The 16,333-nt window shown below is 41.1% G+C and overlaps 3 protein-coding genes across 4 annotated transcripts; 2 read left to right on the top strand and 1 right to left on the bottom strand.

The window, feature by feature from the left end:
- The first annotated feature begins 1,809 nt into the window (after positions 1-1,809).
- hnrnph1 (heterogeneous nuclear ribonucleoprotein H1) lies at positions 1,810-6,109 on the top strand. The gene is made up of 11 exons (XM_072437803.1): positions 1,810-1,936; positions 2,690-2,783; positions 2,862-3,017; positions 3,087-3,230; positions 3,713-3,851; positions 4,473-4,651; positions 4,748-4,860; positions 4,939-5,074; positions 5,157-5,240; positions 5,305-5,397; positions 5,680-6,109. The coding sequence occupies exons 2-11, from the start codon at positions 2,702-2,704 to the stop codon at positions 5,775-5,777; spliced, it is 1,224 nt and encodes a 407-aa protein (XP_072293904.1). The 5' UTR covers positions 1,810-1,936; positions 2,690-2,701; the 3' UTR covers positions 5,778-6,109.
- Positions 6,110-6,532: 423 nt separating this feature from the next.
- rufy1 (RUN and FYVE domain containing 1) lies at positions 6,533-10,247 on the bottom strand. Its single transcript, XM_072437802.1, has 17 exons — positions 9,908-10,247; positions 9,506-9,685; positions 9,220-9,337; positions 9,047-9,148; positions 8,859-8,982; positions 8,738-8,799; positions 8,499-8,634; positions 8,322-8,423; positions 8,120-8,236; positions 7,874-8,041; positions 7,690-7,787; positions 7,482-7,601; positions 7,235-7,364; positions 7,070-7,164; positions 6,943-6,991; positions 6,801-6,878; positions 6,533-6,736 (listed from the first exon to the last, which is right to left on the bottom strand). Exons 1-17 carry the CDS (start codon positions 10,230-10,232, stop codon positions 6,593-6,595), a joined length of 2,148 nt encoding a protein of 715 aa, XP_072293903.1. The 5' UTR covers positions 10,233-10,247; the 3' UTR covers positions 6,533-6,592.
- A 1,334-nt stretch (positions 10,248-11,581) lies between these two features.
- Positions 11,582-14,434, top strand: hbegfa (heparin-binding EGF-like growth factor a). Of its 2 annotated transcripts, XM_072437800.1 has the most exons (6): positions 11,583-11,805; positions 12,294-12,524; positions 12,600-12,798; positions 12,881-13,036; positions 13,120-13,206; positions 13,290-14,434. In XM_072437800.1, the coding sequence occupies exons 1-5, from the start codon at positions 11,748-11,750 to the stop codon at positions 13,190-13,192; spliced, it is 717 nt and encodes a 238-aa protein (XP_072293901.1). In that variant the 5' UTR covers positions 11,583-11,747; the 3' UTR covers positions 13,193-13,206; positions 13,290-14,434. The 2 variants fall into 2 exon arrangements, with proteins under 2 accessions (XP_072293902.1, XP_072293901.1); XM_072437801.1 differs by lacking the exon at positions 13,290-14,434 and having other exon boundaries at positions 11,582-11,805; positions 13,120-13,208.
- The last annotated feature ends 1,899 nt before the right edge of the window (positions 14,435-16,333 follow it).

The following is a 16,333-nucleotide window of genomic DNA, read 5'->3' as shown; positions in this document are numbered from 1 at the left end:
ACGAGACCAACGAGTCTGCATGTTCTCCCCGTGTTATCGTGGGTTCTCTCCGGGTTCTCCGGCTTCCTCCCACCGTCCAAAGACATGTATGTGTTAGGTAAAATTGGTGACTCTAAATTGGCCCTAGTGAATGAATGTGAGAGTGAACTGTCTGTTATGTCTCTGTGTTGGCCCTGCGACAAGTTGGCCACTGTCCAGGGTGTACCCCGCCTAAGGCCCGAAGTCACTGGGATAGGCTCCAGTCACCCGCGACCCCGAAAGGGAACAAGCGGTAGAAAATGAATGAATGAATAAAAACAGTTTGAAGCTTATTGCATCAGTGAGGTTGTTGGCAATGTTATTCATCATCATTATATATGTTCTAATTTTAGCCAATGGTCAATGGTATTTCATATTCAGCATGATATGTCTTGTAAGTATAGATTACTTACAAGACCCTTTGGTTCTGTATCAGGATGGGTGCTGGGATATGCTTTCATAAGGTTGGCCTACATCAAGACACTGGGTTAGTGTCAGGATACTGGATTCTGTTCTAATATGTATTGTATTAAGTTGTTGCAATATCCAAACAGTCCTAAGACATCACATAGGATGACCATTTGTTTTGTTGGGTTTAGTTATGTTGGCCAAACTGGTCTCGTCTTGGATAACGGCATAGACAGGCATGATTTAATTGGGTTGTCCAAACTATGGCCCATGGATCAGATCCTGCTCTCAGATTGATTCGGCTTCCTGCTGGATTAGTATTAGTCTTAAATACAGCATATTCTCTCATTGTAATCTTAAAAAACAAAAAAGTGACAGACTAATATTTCCAATTTTAAATGTGTGCAGGCAGAGTCAAACATCTTCTAAATGCATCTATTTGCAGGCCATTATTTGATTCCCTCTAAGGGGGAACGTGCACGCCTAGTTCCCTTAGTTTTTTTTAGGTGAAGGTTCCATGAACTCTTTTTGGAAGATCTGGCAACATTTTGTGAGTAATGTGAATTCTCTGGTCTGTTTTGCTAATTCATGACACCAGTCCAAAACTGCTCTAGTAGGACGACCACGGAGTTACAGATTTAACACTACTGCTCTAAACTTCACTATATTGACCACCAGTGTATGGCTCTCCAGTTAATGTTTCAATATGCAGCCTTGATGAAAAGCGTTTGGGCACCCCTGATCTAGGGATCCGAAATTTCCAAATTTAAGCAAACACTCCTAAATAGCATACTGAAAGACAACAACAACTCGTCTTTTTAGTAAAGGAACATGGTTTAGCAGTTGCGACTAAATTCAGGAGTGTCATGGAATCACATTGTTCAAAACATAGTTTTTCTACATTACTAGGCCAGAGCATTGCATGAGGCGCGTAGTCCTCTAAACAGAGCACGGTCCACTCCTCCAGCCTTACGTCATGCTTCTAAGGCGTGGCTGCTGAGGACAGAAGACAGAGTTGCCAGATACAACAGATTATCTCCTGTGATTGTTTACTATTCTTTATCCAGAGAATAGGTCTTATGGCATTTTGAGAGCTGTTGGATTTTAATGCATGTATATTAGATTTGTTTATTTGAAAGGAACAGTGCATATTAATGAACATATATTTTGAATATGCCAGAATTAGCCTATTGGCTACTTTCCATCTGCAGTCCCTGCAGGTCAGAACAGAAACGTCATATAACACATACGCAGCACAAACGTTCAATACAAGTGACAACTTTAGAGTTAAATATTAGAACAACATTAGAGTGTATAACATATTGTATTTCATTGGGCCGAAACGGTACACTGGAAAACAAGGACAGGCCAGTGTAAGAGAGGGGTTTTAACACACTCTGGCAACCCACAAGCTTGCTTCAGCTACAGATTCACGCGCTTCACGCAGGACTCTCGAGGACGAGGTCTATTCATACATTTTCCGGTGTGTTGATCTGGGGGATCATATCAGGTAAATCCTACGTCTTTCATTCTGTTTCAGTGCGTTCACTAAATCATACAACCTAAGGCGTATTGTGCTTTTAACTTAAGGCTTGATCAAATCCTGTATCTTGAATTCTACTAGCGAAAGGCTAGCCTCTACACAATGCCGTGCTAGCAAAAGGCTAGCCTCTATGCTCCACAATGCCGTGCTAGCAAAAGGCTAGCCTCGGTGCTCCACAATGCCGCTAATAACATGGCGCAGGCTGAGAGGCCGCTTTTGTTCTCATCTGGGTGCGGTGTAAAGCGCGCAAAGCGTGCAATCAATTATCTATACGTAGATGAGCCCAGAAATAACCAAAATCACTTTGTATCTATTGCATAACATCCATCCATTTAACTTAAATATACTACACAATGTATCTTTTGTCGAGCGTTGTGGTTAGCTTTCCCTCTCACTAGATTAGCATTAGCACGCGCTCTTGTTACGGTCAGCGATACTTTGCTACCGTACTAGCCTTTTAACTAACTTGAAAAAAGTTGATTATTTCCACCCAGTAGCAGTGTTTTTTTTCTTATTCCACTTGATATATATTTAATTATATTTATTGAGCCATGAATTGTCCGCCATTAAAGTACAATTGGACCGGATTGTACAGTGAAATGAACCTAGTCCTAGATATGCTTAAATCCGTGTATACCAGTATATCGTAGCAAATATTTTAACCTGTTTGTCACACAACCACATAATTATACTCCTGCCTCTATTGTATGTTTTTCATAGGGTATTTCAATCATGTCTGAGGAGGGATATGTCGTGCGCATCAGGGGTCTCCCATGGTCCTGCTCGGTTGACGAACTTCTGCGATTTTTCTCTGGTAAAACAGAAAGTCTATAGGGTTTATTAATCAAACCCATCTTCTAAGATTGTCTGACTGACTTTGATTGATTGACAGATTGCAAAATTCTCAACACTTCTGGTGGAATTCACTTTACCTACACACGAGAGGGCCGACCCAGCGGAGAGGCATTTATTGAGTTGGAAACAGAAGATGACATGAAACTTGCCATGAAGAAAGACAGAGAAACTATGGGCCATCGATATGTGGAAGGTATGTGAAGAGCAAAGTGATGATTTTTTGTTGTTGGAATTGCTGAATTTGAACTCCTTTTACTCTTAGTGTTCAAGTCCAACAACGTAGAGATGGATTGGGTTTTGAAACACACTGGTCCAAACTGTCCAGACACCGCAGGGGACGGACTTGTCAGACTCCGAGGCCTCCCGTTTGGTTGTAGCAAAGAGGAAATTGTACAGTTTTTCTCAGGTAAAATGATCTCCCTCAATATTATTATAGACATTTTATTACTGCATATGTAGATGTATAACCCCTTGTTCTTTTGTTTATCTTGCATTCATAATGGTAGTTAAGCTTTCCTCTGACAATTTCCAACAGTTACTCATTTTGTTTTTCCCAGTCATATGTTTTGTTCTACACATTTAAATTAACCTATGTTCATGCACAGAAAAATTCTGTTACATGTCTAATTTATTTAATTCCTACATTAATAGTATCCTAATGTCCTACACTACAATTCCCTTCTTCATAAACTTGCTCTATCCATGTCATTTTCATTCATAATACTATTGTCATTGTAGCTCATAAGAATTCTTTCAATGGTATTTACTAAAATTGTATTGTCATGTATAGTTCTATAAAGTTGTCTCTCTCTCTTTAGAGAACGTTTCTGTGATTGGGCATGTGATTTAATATGTCCCCTGCTGGGGTTATCTGTCCTTGGGTTGAAGGGTTGGAAATCGTGCCAAATGGGATAACATTGCCGGTGGACATCCAGGGGAGGAGTACGGGGGAGGCCTTCGTGCAGTTTGCTTCACAGGATATAGCTGAAAAGGCTCTAAAGAAACACAAGGAAAGAATAGGGCACAGGTGGGGATGGTTGGTTGGTTGGCTGGATAAGTTACTTTTCTTATGGTGTGCACCTTTTTAACATCTCAATAACACACACATTCACGTTGCCTACTTTTGCTAATACACAGTCAAAAATACATTTGAAAATTGTCCTTAATTTTTTTTTGTGCATTCGTGCCTAGTATTCTTAAAAATACAAAATTTGATAAATGGTGTGTCTTGGCACAAACTCTCGATCCATGCTGATACTGGTAAGCACATTTCCACAAATATTTAAATAATTAGGCTAGTGTACCCAAGGATCTGAAGCCCACTATCACAGGTATCGCTTGGGGTGGGCTGCAGATGGGTTGGAGCCCTCTACTGTTCTCAAACTACAAAATGGCTGTCATGGCAAGGGCTCTTGATGCAACATTGATTTATAAAATGCTTAAAGTTAACCATAAGAAAAGTGGTCACATTAAAATGCAAAAATACATTTCATTATGCTACTGTTTAAATCACATGGTGTTTAATATCTATCGATTATACCATGACAGCATGTAGAATCTCCATAGCCCAGTAATTCTTAGCAATGCACTCTTTCCTGGTGTGTCCTCTCCAGTGCGTGTCTTTACTGTGATACATGTATTGTCTCAGGTACATTGAGATCTTCAAGAGCAGCCGCGCAGAGGTGCGGACACATTACGAACCACAGAGGAAGCCAATGGGCATGCAGAGACCGGGCCCATACGATCGTCCCTCTGGGGGCCGTGGGTACAGCATGATGGGCCGTGGGGGGTCCTATGACAGAATGCGCCGCGGAGGCTACGGAGGAGGTATATCATTTTATAGTTGTGTCATGACAATGTTAACAGACTATGAGCTTGGATGGTAAATTCTCTAATGCCTCCTCTTGATCTCAATTCATGTAGGTGTATCTGATGCGCGGTATGGAGATGGGGGCTCTTCTTTTCAGAGTACAACTGGTCACTGCGTACATATGAGGGGACTTCCATATAGAGCCACAGAGAACGATATCTATAATGTTAGAAACGATTTCTATTCATTTAAAACTGTACTGCCGTATATGTGGATTTTAATTTCTAACGCTTTCCCATTCTAGTTTTTTTCACCATTGAATCCAGTTAGGGTCCACATTGAGATTGGTCCAGACGGGAGAGTCACTGGAGAAGCAGATGTGGAGTTTGCCACTCATGAAGATGCCGTGGCAGCCATGTCCAAAGACAAAGCAAACATGCGTGAGTGTTGATTCCTACGCTACTTTAACTGTATGTGGCTGCATTGGCTGATGTTCACGGTGCTATGCCTTCTTTCTGCCAGAGCACCGCTATGTGGAACTGTTCCTGAACTCGACAGCAGGTGGCAGTAATGGCACATATGGTGGCCAGATGATGGGTGGCATGGGTGAGTCACAAATTTAAAAACTACTTGTTGTAATACTTAATAATCTTTACTTTTGTATGTTCAGGAAATCAATCTTCATACAGTGGAGGCCAGATGAATTCAGGATATTCTGGTGGCTATAACAACCAAGGAAGTATGGGCGGCTACAATGACTATAGTGAGTGTCAGTTCATAAATGCAGCCCACTTGAAAAGGCTTAATGCATTTTAAGTACAAAAAAAATGGTGCCCCTACAGTTTTTTGTTTTTCTCAACCAAGTTGTGTAATTTTGCATTGTACAATTCATTCCTTCTCCTGATGCAGGGGGCCAAAGCCTGTCGGTCAAGTAAAACAGTGTGTGTAGACTTTTGAATATTGACTTGTATTGTTTATTTATTATTACTTACATTTGCAATACAGAACTCTTCGGTCCTATAGTGTGTATTTTGTCTCTTGTTAGGTAACCAGGGCGGAATGGGAAGCAGTTACTATGGTGGTGGCGGTGGAGGAGGAAGCCGAGGGTCCATGAATGGAATTGGAGGGGGATGGGGAATGTAGATTTGTTCAGTGTTTTTTGTTTTGTTTTTTAACTCAGCGGTTTGCTGATTGTACTGGACGTGTTTATCTTGTGTAGAAACAAACCATAGGTTTGGTAAAAATGGGAATTTGTTTTAAGATGATGAACAGAAATGGTCATTTTTGGTCAATAATTGCTGTTTGTGTTTTTCTTAGTTACAGATTCAACACATTGCTAGATCTGTGATTTAATTTTATCACCAGGAGACTGTCTATTTACCTGGCTGTTCCTCCAGATTTTACCTCCTGTACTGGTGGCTTTGACTGAAAGCATGTACTTAAATGTCTGCCAACTGTTTTTCTACTATTTTACATGTTATGTTGGTCTCCAGTTCAGTTCAAATTCTAACACTGAGCATGGTTTCTTAAATATTTTTTGATGAGGCAATTATTCAAGATGAGACCAAGTACCATACATTTTAAATCTGCTGATTATGAAGGTTTCTACTGCTCTAAATTGTATTTGTAATTCATGTGCAAAGGCAAATAAACTAGTCTGGGGAAAAAACGTAATGTGAGAAGATTTTATTTTATCAAATGCTTTGATAAAAAAAAAGTTGGCCGTTGACCAAATGGCTTCAAAAAAGTTACAAGATTTACAGTACATTCTAAAATATAGCTTTATAATACAACCTGCATGAATCCAGCATCAGACCAAGTCCTTTACAATTATGTTTAAACTGATATTGAACTCTAAGGCCATGTATGATTTTAAAATTTAGAATTTATTTGCTCCGGCTGACATTGCTCTGCTTTTGATTTCATGGTATTTATCAAATACTGGTCAAAGTGCTGCATCAAGAATTTGAAGAGTTGCTTCTCTGCAGCAGGACCGAGTGGCAAATGTCACACACCCGAACAGGACGAGGGTAAGAAGGTAAGGCCAGCTCATTACTGGAGCAACTGTTGCAGTAAATATCCCCACAGTTCCTACAGTGATGCTGTAGAAAACAAGCATAAGTGACGCTGAAAGGGCATTCAAAATATGTATTTAAGCCAGTGTACCTTTCTGCGTGCTATAGAAAATTCCTTCTGGCATTGCTTGCATTGAGTCGCTTCATCATCTTTCAACCAGGCGTGACCCTTGTGGGAAAATAAACATGAGTTGTGGGAACTGTACACTGATTATAAATCACATGATCTGTACCTTTAGTGCTTTGTTAACCTCCCTGAAATCTTCCATTTTTAATTTTGACCTTCGATTGAAAATAAAGTCCTTGGTTATTAAATTAAATGGGAATGTGCTCCATGTTGCAATGTCTCCAGGTACTGACTGACTGAGGTGCAGTCCCATCTCCTGTAGAGCCTGTTCCTGCTGCTCACACGTCTGCAGCAGCTGCTTCTTCTCCCGTTTAAGGTCTTGCATCTCCTGCAAAGAATGGAAAACCATCAAAATGGTTGTGTTTAATTAAACATAAGTAAAATTAGTCTTTACTTACTACGTGGAGACCCTGCATTTGTTGTAACTGTGTTCGTAGTTCTGTGCTGTTGTCTTGCTCTCTTTGAAGAGTTTTCTGTAGGTTTAGTCTCTGTTCTCTCTCAGCTCGCAGCTCATGCTCTAGGCCCAGCCTAAAAACAACATTAGTGGCCCGAGGGCAAAGGGATAAACTAATTAAATACTTGAAAAACATAAAAAGTAATAAAGTCACTTCACCATTCCATGATATCCAACCTGATCATGTTTACCTGAGTGAATCCAGGTCAGAGAGTTGTCTCTGTAAAGCATCCACTTTTCCCTCAAGCTCATCCTTCATGTTTTTATCAGATTGAACACTGTTTCTGCGCTCTTCCTCTGAGTTTTGTAATCTGTTCAGTAATAAATAAAAGACAAATTATTCATGACACTATCTTTATTTCTAGATGTATAGCTATTACCAAATAAGCATGAGCTGACCTTTTCTCTAGTTCCTCCAAAGTCCTTTCCATTCCATGCATCTTTTCCTCGAGTTTAGTGGATTCAGCCTGCTTTTTTTCAGCTTCCTGCTTTGATTCCTTCAGAAACATATTACAGAGTTACAAGACTGTTTTATTTCAATTGCCATATTATTCAAGGTAAAATAATCAGTAAATGTTCATACCTGTACTTTTTGAAACATTTGCAGGTTCAGAGTCTTGACCTGGTCCAGTTGGAGCCGCAGCGCCGCTAGTGTGTCTTGCTTTTCATGTGTATCTTTCTCCAATAGCTTCATTGCAACCTCCATTTCTTGTTTTAATCCAACTTGTAACTCCAACTCATGCTCTAACTCCTGAGATTACAAAATGATAAATACTATAACGCTTGAGTTTTGTATTTTATTAGTCAGTTTCATTAGTTTGAAGCTTGCCTGGCGAATACGCTTCTCTTCTTTATACTGCGTCCACACCACATTGTACATCTCATCCAGGCCTTGTCGAGTTTGCTTGTAGGTCTCCAGCTCCACCTGGCTGTCCTGTAGTGCTGACTGGTATAGGCAGTAAAGATAAGGCAGTAAAACGACGAATATATCACTTGTGTTTTGTGGTTTTATATTGTGTTTGAGGCCTGACCTCCTCCTTCTTTTGGCTGGACTGCAGAATGGACTCATTCTGCTTTTTCAGCTGATCTTGCTCATCTCTTAGCGAGTTTATCCGGTCCGTGGCTGCAGTCAACTAAAGAGACAAATATGCACATTAAATAGGTTTCAAATTTACAAATTATTTCCCTTATAGCTCTGGGAGAATTACCTCTTCAACAAGTTTGCCATTCGTTTTTTCCAATGAGTCCATCTTTGCCTGTAGATCTGTAACTGTTCCACTGAGGTGTCGATTTAACTCCTCAACATAGTGCTTTTGATCGAGTATAGCTGTCATCTTTGATTGACTGTAAAGGTTTTTCTACATTATACTAAAGCATATAGTGTCTGTAAATGTGCCAGAACAAGGGCTATGTCAAGATGATTACAACACAAAAAGGGGATCCTTACTCTTGTGAAGTTTCACTGTTAACAGGGTCTTTCAGGTAAAGAGAAAAGTCAATGACTCCAACCTAAAAATAAATAACATCATAATCCACCACTCCCAGTGCACACAAATATTTGTATTTACCTGGGAATCAAGGTCTTCTCCTTTAATACACAGGTTAGCGTCAATAACATTGATTCCCACCAGAAGTCCACCCATCACCAAGCCTTCCTCTTCAATCATTAGGGCACCTGGGTCATAAAACTCACTGGAAATAAACACAATTTTGATTAAAGAACTCACTGTAAACTCATTAATACAAAGTTATATACCTTAAGAGATCTTTGCGGTCCAACAGAGCTTTCATATAGTCAGCAATTTTCTTCTGCATGAGTGCTAAATGCAGCCACGCCCTCGCTCTCCCCAACCCACTCCTAACAAAACAGTTGCATTTATTAATATCAATATTGACACATAGTAATCTCTCTGGTCTTGTGTGACTCACTTGATGCCCGGCATGTCTCTGGCACTTGTGGTAATATCTACTGATTCTGGGCACACTTTCTCCACCAGCTCCAAGGGGCCCCAAATGGATTTGTTCTGACTTATAAATGACTTCTTGGCTGCAAGTATAAAAAAAACAACTGTTACAACATGTAATATCGTGTCAATGTTTTTTTTTATTATAATGCATTCATATAACAAATCTTCAATAAGTAAAAGGTATGGTTTTGAGTTATATTGTCCAGCCCTAATATTTACTGGGCAATTTATTTACTTAATTTATTCACCTTTTAATCCATGTTTGAGGCAATGTTCTAAAACAACAAAAAACTGTTGCAATGGAGGATACTCTGAGTCCAGCGTCCGGCCCAGGCTGAGGGAGGACTGGATTAAGACCTTGATGCTCAGCTTCATCATACTGAGAAGATTGGATCTTTCAATGGCCACGTGATCCTTCGGGGGCAAAACTGTGCAAACCAAATATAACCATGCATTAATATCAATACCAGCTCTATATATCACTTTTTCTCACACAGTTCCAATAATCAAAGCATGAAATTAAGATTTTGCACAGCAGGTCATATGTTCTGAGGTCACGCCACCAAGTCTAAAAGGAAGTAAGAAGTTTTCCCAGTCTGTATTCAGAAGTCTAAGATTATTGTTAACATTTAAAGCGGACAATGCTGCACCTGGTAACTTCCTCGCGGCGTTGATGACATCGTTGAGGCTCTGGTTATCCGGGGAGGACACGGCAGACCCCTGGGCACTGTTCTTCAAGGCGACAGAGGAGATCACACCGCCGCCGCTGAGACTCTCCGTGGCCTTCCGTGCCAGCGACAGCAAAGGCGCGGACCAAACACTCTGCCCCGGGACTGAGGCCGTGTCCTCGGGCTCGGCAGGGCTGTCCCCAGCCACAGCCTCGCCATCAGCCGCGTCTCTGGAAACATCCAGGTTATTTGACTCTTGTTTTGACTCTTCAACAGCTGTGTTTACCTCCTCCGTGTCGTCGGCCATGTTTCTACTCCTGCTGTCATCAGCGGTCATGTGATCAGTGTCTTTCTGCTGAGGCCATTGATGAGCTCCCTCGCTCACAGCGCCACCTGCTGGCGGCACGAGCTAGACTAAAACTACTATTTAACAAGTTAAATACGTGACAAAGCATAATGCAGGTGCAACATGTAGTGGAACATTATGCATCAAAAAAAGTAAAAATAATATAACAATTTAAACGTCAAACTTAAAGCTGGGTATATGATTTTAAATATTGCGAAAAGAGGAAGTAGGTATTTAAATCTAACTTGTCCCTAGCTCTCGCAAACCCTTTGTATTCACAAGCGTTCATTTTCAGGCGAGTGCACCGTTTTAGAACAGCTTTTTCAGACAGCAAAGTGAAGCTGGGGTGTACCACCAAAGTGCAACCAATCAGACCGTTACTTTCAGCTCTTATTTCCTGGTTGAAGAAGAAATCCAATTGTTTATTATTAGCTGCAGACGTTGCACAGTGGTCTCATTTTGTCACAAAGTGCTATAAGGGGGAAAACATAAAATCCACTCATTTATAGAAAAAAAGTCAGATACCCCAGCTTCAACGAGTTATAATGTGAAAATAAATGCAATAATTGTTTTAACTAAATATAAGAAAGACTGAAATTTTCACCACACTGACAGTTCTACGTTTCCATATAATAGATCTGTAGATAAATCAACCTTTCTGTTGGCCAGGTCCAGTAAAACCTAAAAAAAATCTGGATTAGCCTCAAATTCCAGCAAGTAAAATACAATTGTAAATGGCTGTAAAGTTTGTATTAGTTTTTATTTGCCTATAAAACTCCCTTGAATGTTGAGATATTCTGAGGTCAGTTTCTCCATTGAAATCACATTTTCCACTCCACTATGGCCTCCAGGCTCCAGTTGCCTTCATTCCAGAGTTCAGAATGCTTTATTTATTAAATACAAGGCTCACAGTGGCGTTGCTCATGTCCTGATTGCAACCCTTAAGTGAGATGACCCACCTCTACCAGCGGGGGGCGCACCTCATCAGCTCAACGCTCTCATCTGTAGCCTTGTGTTTTGAAATGTGACGAGAATCAAATAGTTTCCTCGCTGCTGGAGCCTTCTATTGACATTATTTGCGTTATATGTGTGAATCAAGTTGATGAGGAACACTGCAAGAAATCCCATACAATACAACCATATTTGAAAACCCTTTGATGTGACAGGTCCCCATCCCGGGCCTGATGAACACGATAGACCCACAGTGTCCCCCTGCCCTGCGCAATGCTTCACGTCTTCGCAGGCTGCTGTAGGCGTGGTTGTGCTTTGAGCCATAAATACCGCTGCGCCTCTGTCAGGACGCTCTCTCCGCGCGATCCTCTGACGCAAACATCGCGCTCTCATCTCACCCTCCAGGTTTTTGCGCACGGCCGGAATTTGCTCCCTCAACTCCAAATCACAAAAATCACAAAAACAAGGAACCTTTCACTTTTTTATTTGTATTTTTCTGAACAAGCAACGGGAATACACGTTTCTATGAGTTTGGGAACCATGAGGATTTTCGGTGTTGTGGCTCTGCTGCTTCACGCACTTGGTAAGTTGCGCGTGCCCGGCCCTTTGCGGCGCCTACTGCCTGTGATGACTTTTTACAAGCTTTTCAACATGTACTGTGTTCTTCACGTTTCCCTCTGTTCAGACGCGAACAGGGTCGTCTCGTAGTTTAACGCATGCTTTATGTAACCAGATACACTTATTTTTAACTCATATTCTTACGGGACATTACCTAAGTGTCTCTATATGCGTTTGTGTGGTGGTAGATTGTATTTCATTCGCAGTTCAATGCCTGCCATAGGGACACATTGTCACTGATAAGTTGCAACACAAAGTCAGTGTTTGAATGGGACAGTCTGAGTGTAGTTTTCAGTGAAGAAATTGTGCTTCCCTGTCCAAACATGTTTCAACTTGCCTCAGATGTCCCGCCCACCTGAGCTGGGGCCCTGGCATGGACCACTGTACCTACAAAGCCAACTGAGGCACTAGAATCTCTGCTAACTTTCCTTATTTTGTCTTGTCTTTTTACAGTAATGTCAAGATCTGTGAGCGGCGCTGCGGTGGACATACACGAAGGGGACAGACAGAAGAACACAGCAGTCATCAACTTGTTAGCAACCACTCGAGACAAGAGGACGGAGCAGAGCATGTCTGTGGACACGACCACCGCAGACTACACTCAAGAGGATGAAGACTATGACGAGGAATACTACGACGAAGAGTATGACGATGGGCTCTCGGGGGATTATGAAATGCCACGAGGTATGTGCTATTACACGCCCCATTTATTGCATTGCGCTCAGGGTTCAATCTAACGTGATTCACCTTGTTTTACAGTCTCAATGTCGAGCAAACCAAAGGATCCTTCGACGGTTCTGGAAGCTGAGCGGACAGAAGGCACCAGAAGGAGAGGGAAGGGGCGGAAAAAGGGCAAGGGCAAAGGTCGAAAGAGAAATCCCTGCTTGAAGAAGTACAAAGATTTCTGCATTCACGGCACCTGTCACTATCTGAGAGACCTCCGCGCCCCGTCCTGTGTGTAAGTACTCACTCAATATGTTTCCCTAGCCACAAAAACCAATACGGTGAATCCATACTATAACATTGTGTGTGTTTTGTAGGTGCCACCAATGGTACTCCGGGGAGAGGTGCCAGTTTTTCACTCTGCCCGTCGAGAAACCGCAAGAAGGCTACAACCGGACAACGGCACTGGCTGTTATCGCAGTCGTGTTGTCGTCCGTCTGCCTCATCATCATTGGACTTTTATTAATGCTGAGGTGAGCACGCACGCGCACATAGCGTCGATTTGGTAAACATCAATGAATTGGGTTCGTCTAACAAACGTCTTTCGTGATTGCAGGTTTTATAAGCGAGGAGCGTATGACGTGGAAAGTGAAGAGAAGGTCAAACTAGGGTTATCGTCCAACCACTGAAGCGATGGACACAGGTGAGGAGCATTGACTAGAACGTTGTTGAGCGCAGACTGAATCAAAGGACAGTGTCTAATAAGGATTCTGTTTTATTCTACAGGTAAAAGATGCAGACGTTCTACCTCAGGAAAGAAACGTGAACCGCAAGAAGGGGTCCTACCAAAAAGGGAATATACTGTTGAAGAAAGGAGTCGCCTGGGTCCCATCTCGGGAGCGGCGGGCTGACCGCTTTCAGATCAGTTTAACGCTCTTCCCACGCGGCCCCGAGGTTAAGGTGGCCTTCCTAAAAACTGGAATACCTGGAATAAAGACTGACCCTGAAGATGGACTGGAGTTAACCGTATGGTGTTGGCGATGAAGAGAAGAGGAGGTTGTCTATAGACTGTGCTGTGCTGCTTCTCAGTGACGTGAACAGAAGACTGAACCGAACAGTGTGAAATGTAAACAGTGCATTTTGTCTCAGTTGACAGACAGTGTTTTATATATTTTTTTCCTGCACAAATCCAACCATTTTATGTACAGTAAAAAAGCAGTATATTTATAAGTTTAATTTATTTATTTAAATGTATTTATGTAGAGTTTTAACCACGTCAGCTTTTTTTTTTTTTTTTAACAAATGTTACAGTTTTGTGTTACATATTCAAAGCTATTTATTTATTAGTAATACAATTGTAATAAACTCCTGTTTATGGAGAGATATAATCAAAAATAATTGTTCTTTTTTTGTAGATAATTAGTAGCACTGCTAGAAATAAATCAAAACGTAATAATACATTTATGTGATTGGTCAGGGTCATTTCTATGCCCATGGATGGCAGTGGTGATGCACTTCAATGTAAAAACTAAAATAAAACGTATTCCGTATTTATCAACTGATCACTGCTAAATGATGTACTGTACAGTGCACTGGCCTTGTTGTTTGACTACATGTCCGTTATACTTACATATTTACTGTCTGCATCGCGATCAAACTGTTCAGAGAAATGTCAGAGAGAAAGTCAAAGCCAAACCACTGTAGTAAGGAAATAGTCAATGAACGATTGTACTGTTTTCATTGTCTTACTGTTGTTAAAAGCAGAACCACCCTCAGTGTTGATCATTCCACGCTGAGATCTTTGTTAAGCTGTCAAGCGTATAATGTGAATTCTGTACCACCCATTCAAAACCAGTACTGGAGTTGTGATGTGATTTCTATTTATGTGATTTTTTTCAGATGAAAATAAAACTAAAAGCAAAAGCCACAGATCCCTTTTTTGGTTTTGTCACTTTCAGATTTCTTTTAACACTGAAACTCCCGTCCTGTTTCTCCATTGGGTTGTCTAGGTCAAATCTAAAGCTCTCGGCTTGTTTGCATATTGAGATTTTACACCGGATATTGATTCCACTCCATCTTTTTATCTAAGCTCTGAACTGTCATTAAGAGTCCACTGGTGCTGGTTCGTGGTAAATGTGTTATTGACCAGATTGTAACATTAGGACCATTATTAGTCCTTAAATTGTGGGAATTAAACACCATTGTAAACTAATCTTGAGCCTTTACTGTACAATTCTCATTCTTAAAAGTGCACTTTACTGGTGGAAGGCTACTTTTCTTTTCTTTCAGTATGGCATTAAACACATGTATCTGCAAAATACCTTGAAAAATATGAATTACTTCTGACTGTGAACGGCCTCATCGCTCCAGAGATCTGACACTACTTGTACTAATACAAGTAATAGCCTTCTTGTAGTACATTGTGAGCACTCTGTCTGACTATGTCAACCCACTGTGTTCCTAAAACATGATCAGGAGGTGTAATTATAGTTCAGACAATGTTTTGATTTCCTTTTCGTGGGTGACTTTGTAGTGTCCTGTTTTAGCTCCAGCACCTGTGTCCTGGCCATTAGTGCTGCTGGTGTTTTAAGTCTCACACACACAGCCTCAGGAAATTAAGACCAATCAGAATAACTGTGGCTTGATCTCCTCCGCAAACAGATGTGGAGCGCTTTAAGCCTTGATACACCTGATGTTCAACTGCACTTCCTCACGCCACACACCGTTTAGTCAGCGGGCCCCACATATGCCTGCATTCAAAGACACTCTATAGGCCAAACATTTGAAAACACGAACGATCACAGGACACCGCAGAGTTCAGACGGACCACAAAGGGCAGATGCTGGCAGGACGCAACAATGTAATGTAATGTAATGCACGCCACACGGCAGTTTTAACGGACGAGTCTGAAGAGCCAGCTGGAATAAAAGGCAGTCAGAACTTAGTCACCCAGGAGCAGATGTTATTAGGCAGTGGATGTGTATGGTAACGTCTCATTCTTTAGGTTTCGATGGTTAACCAAGTGCAAACTGCCTGTGTTTACTTGTTTATGAGGTAATTTGGGACAGTATTTTTGAGTCTCTTGCAGGTTAAGAAATGGTTTACTGGAAGGAAGCAGATTTTGAGTGCAACCTCAAGGGTGGGGCATTTATTGAGGAATCCTGACATGTTGAGAAACCAAAAAACAGATTTCACTACATTGCTACTTTAGGAGATGGCAGACGTTAAATGGGCATTGTGCTGTGACTCTCAAGTGACAAAAAATTGACAAAAAATGAAGGTAAATTGGTAATTTTTGTTATTATATTAGTTTTTTTTATTTATTCTGGTCAGTTCAGTTTTTTCAGTGAGTTGTAAGAGGGATCATGAATAAAATGAACCAATACTCCAATAAATTGAAGTATTTTTAATTTATTTGACAAATTCTACAATAAATTCTACAATTTGTTCACATATTTCTCTGTATATAACTGAGTATTTTTGTACATCAGTGCATGGATTTTGACCTATATCATGGTGTACATGAACAGTGATTAAAATGTATTAATGTCAGTCTAAATTTGTTTGAAAATGCCATTAATCCTCCGTCTGTTTTGGCTGGCACACATACGCTATGTGTATGCGTATATAAGTGACAGAGGCCAGTCGTTTACAGTAGCCGGGCCACATAATCCATGCCTCTCAATGTCAAGTCTCGGCGCACACAGAAATAGGGCGGTGCAGTCATGCTCACATAGCTGCTATTCCCGGTGCTGTTCTGGCCACCAAAGACAAAGTTTACTGAGAGAAGACACTCTTCTGCCCCAGTATCCCACTGGAGAGGAGCCAGG

Source organism: Eucyclogobius newberryi, unplaced genomic scaffold (genome assembly GCF_026437365.1).
Source record: "Eucyclogobius newberryi isolate DKJ021-1_F unplaced genomic scaffold, fEucNew1.0.hap1 SCAF_11, whole genome shotgun sequence".
Classification (NCBI taxonomy): Eukaryota; Metazoa; Chordata; class Actinopteri; order Gobiiformes; family Gobiidae; genus Eucyclogobius; species Eucyclogobius newberryi.
Note: the sequence above shows the minus strand (reverse complement) of the source record. Positions and strands in the feature narration are given on the sequence as shown.

Coding starts and splice junctions, on each gene's coding strand:
- hnrnph1 (XM_072437803.1), top strand. CDS start 2,702: ATGTCTGAGGAGGGATATGTCGTGCGCATCAGGGGTCTCCCATGGTCC. Junction 3,852..4,472: donor AAGGAAAGAATAGGGCACAG/GTGGGGATGGTT, acceptor GTATTGTCTCAG/GTACATTGAGATCTTCAAGA. Junction 4,861..4,938: donor CAGAGAACGATATCTATAAT/GTTAGAAACGAT, acceptor TTCCCATTCTAG/TTTTTTTCACCATTGAATCC.
- rufy1 (XM_072437802.1), bottom strand. CDS start 10,232: ATGGCCGACGACACGGAGGAGGTAAACACAGCTGTTGAAGAGTCAAAA. Junction 8,424..8,498: donor ATGGCAAACTTGTTGAAGAG/GTAATTCTCCCA, acceptor TTGTCTCTTTAG/TTGACTGCAGCCACGGACCG. Junction 7,365..7,481: donor TCTGACCTGGATTCACTCAG/GTAAACATGATC, acceptor TGTTGTTTTTAG/GCTGGGCCTAGAGCATGAGC.
- hbegfa (XM_072437800.1), top strand. CDS start 11,748: ATGAGTTTGGGAACCATGAGGATTTTCGGTGTTGTGGCTCTGCTGCTT. Junction 12,525..12,599: donor GGATTATGAAATGCCACGAG/GTATGTGCTATT, acceptor CTTGTTTTACAG/TCTCAATGTCGAGCAAACCA. Junction 13,037..13,119: donor GGACTTTTATTAATGCTGAG/GTGAGCACGCAC, acceptor TCGTGATTGCAG/GTTTTATAAGCGAGGAGCGT.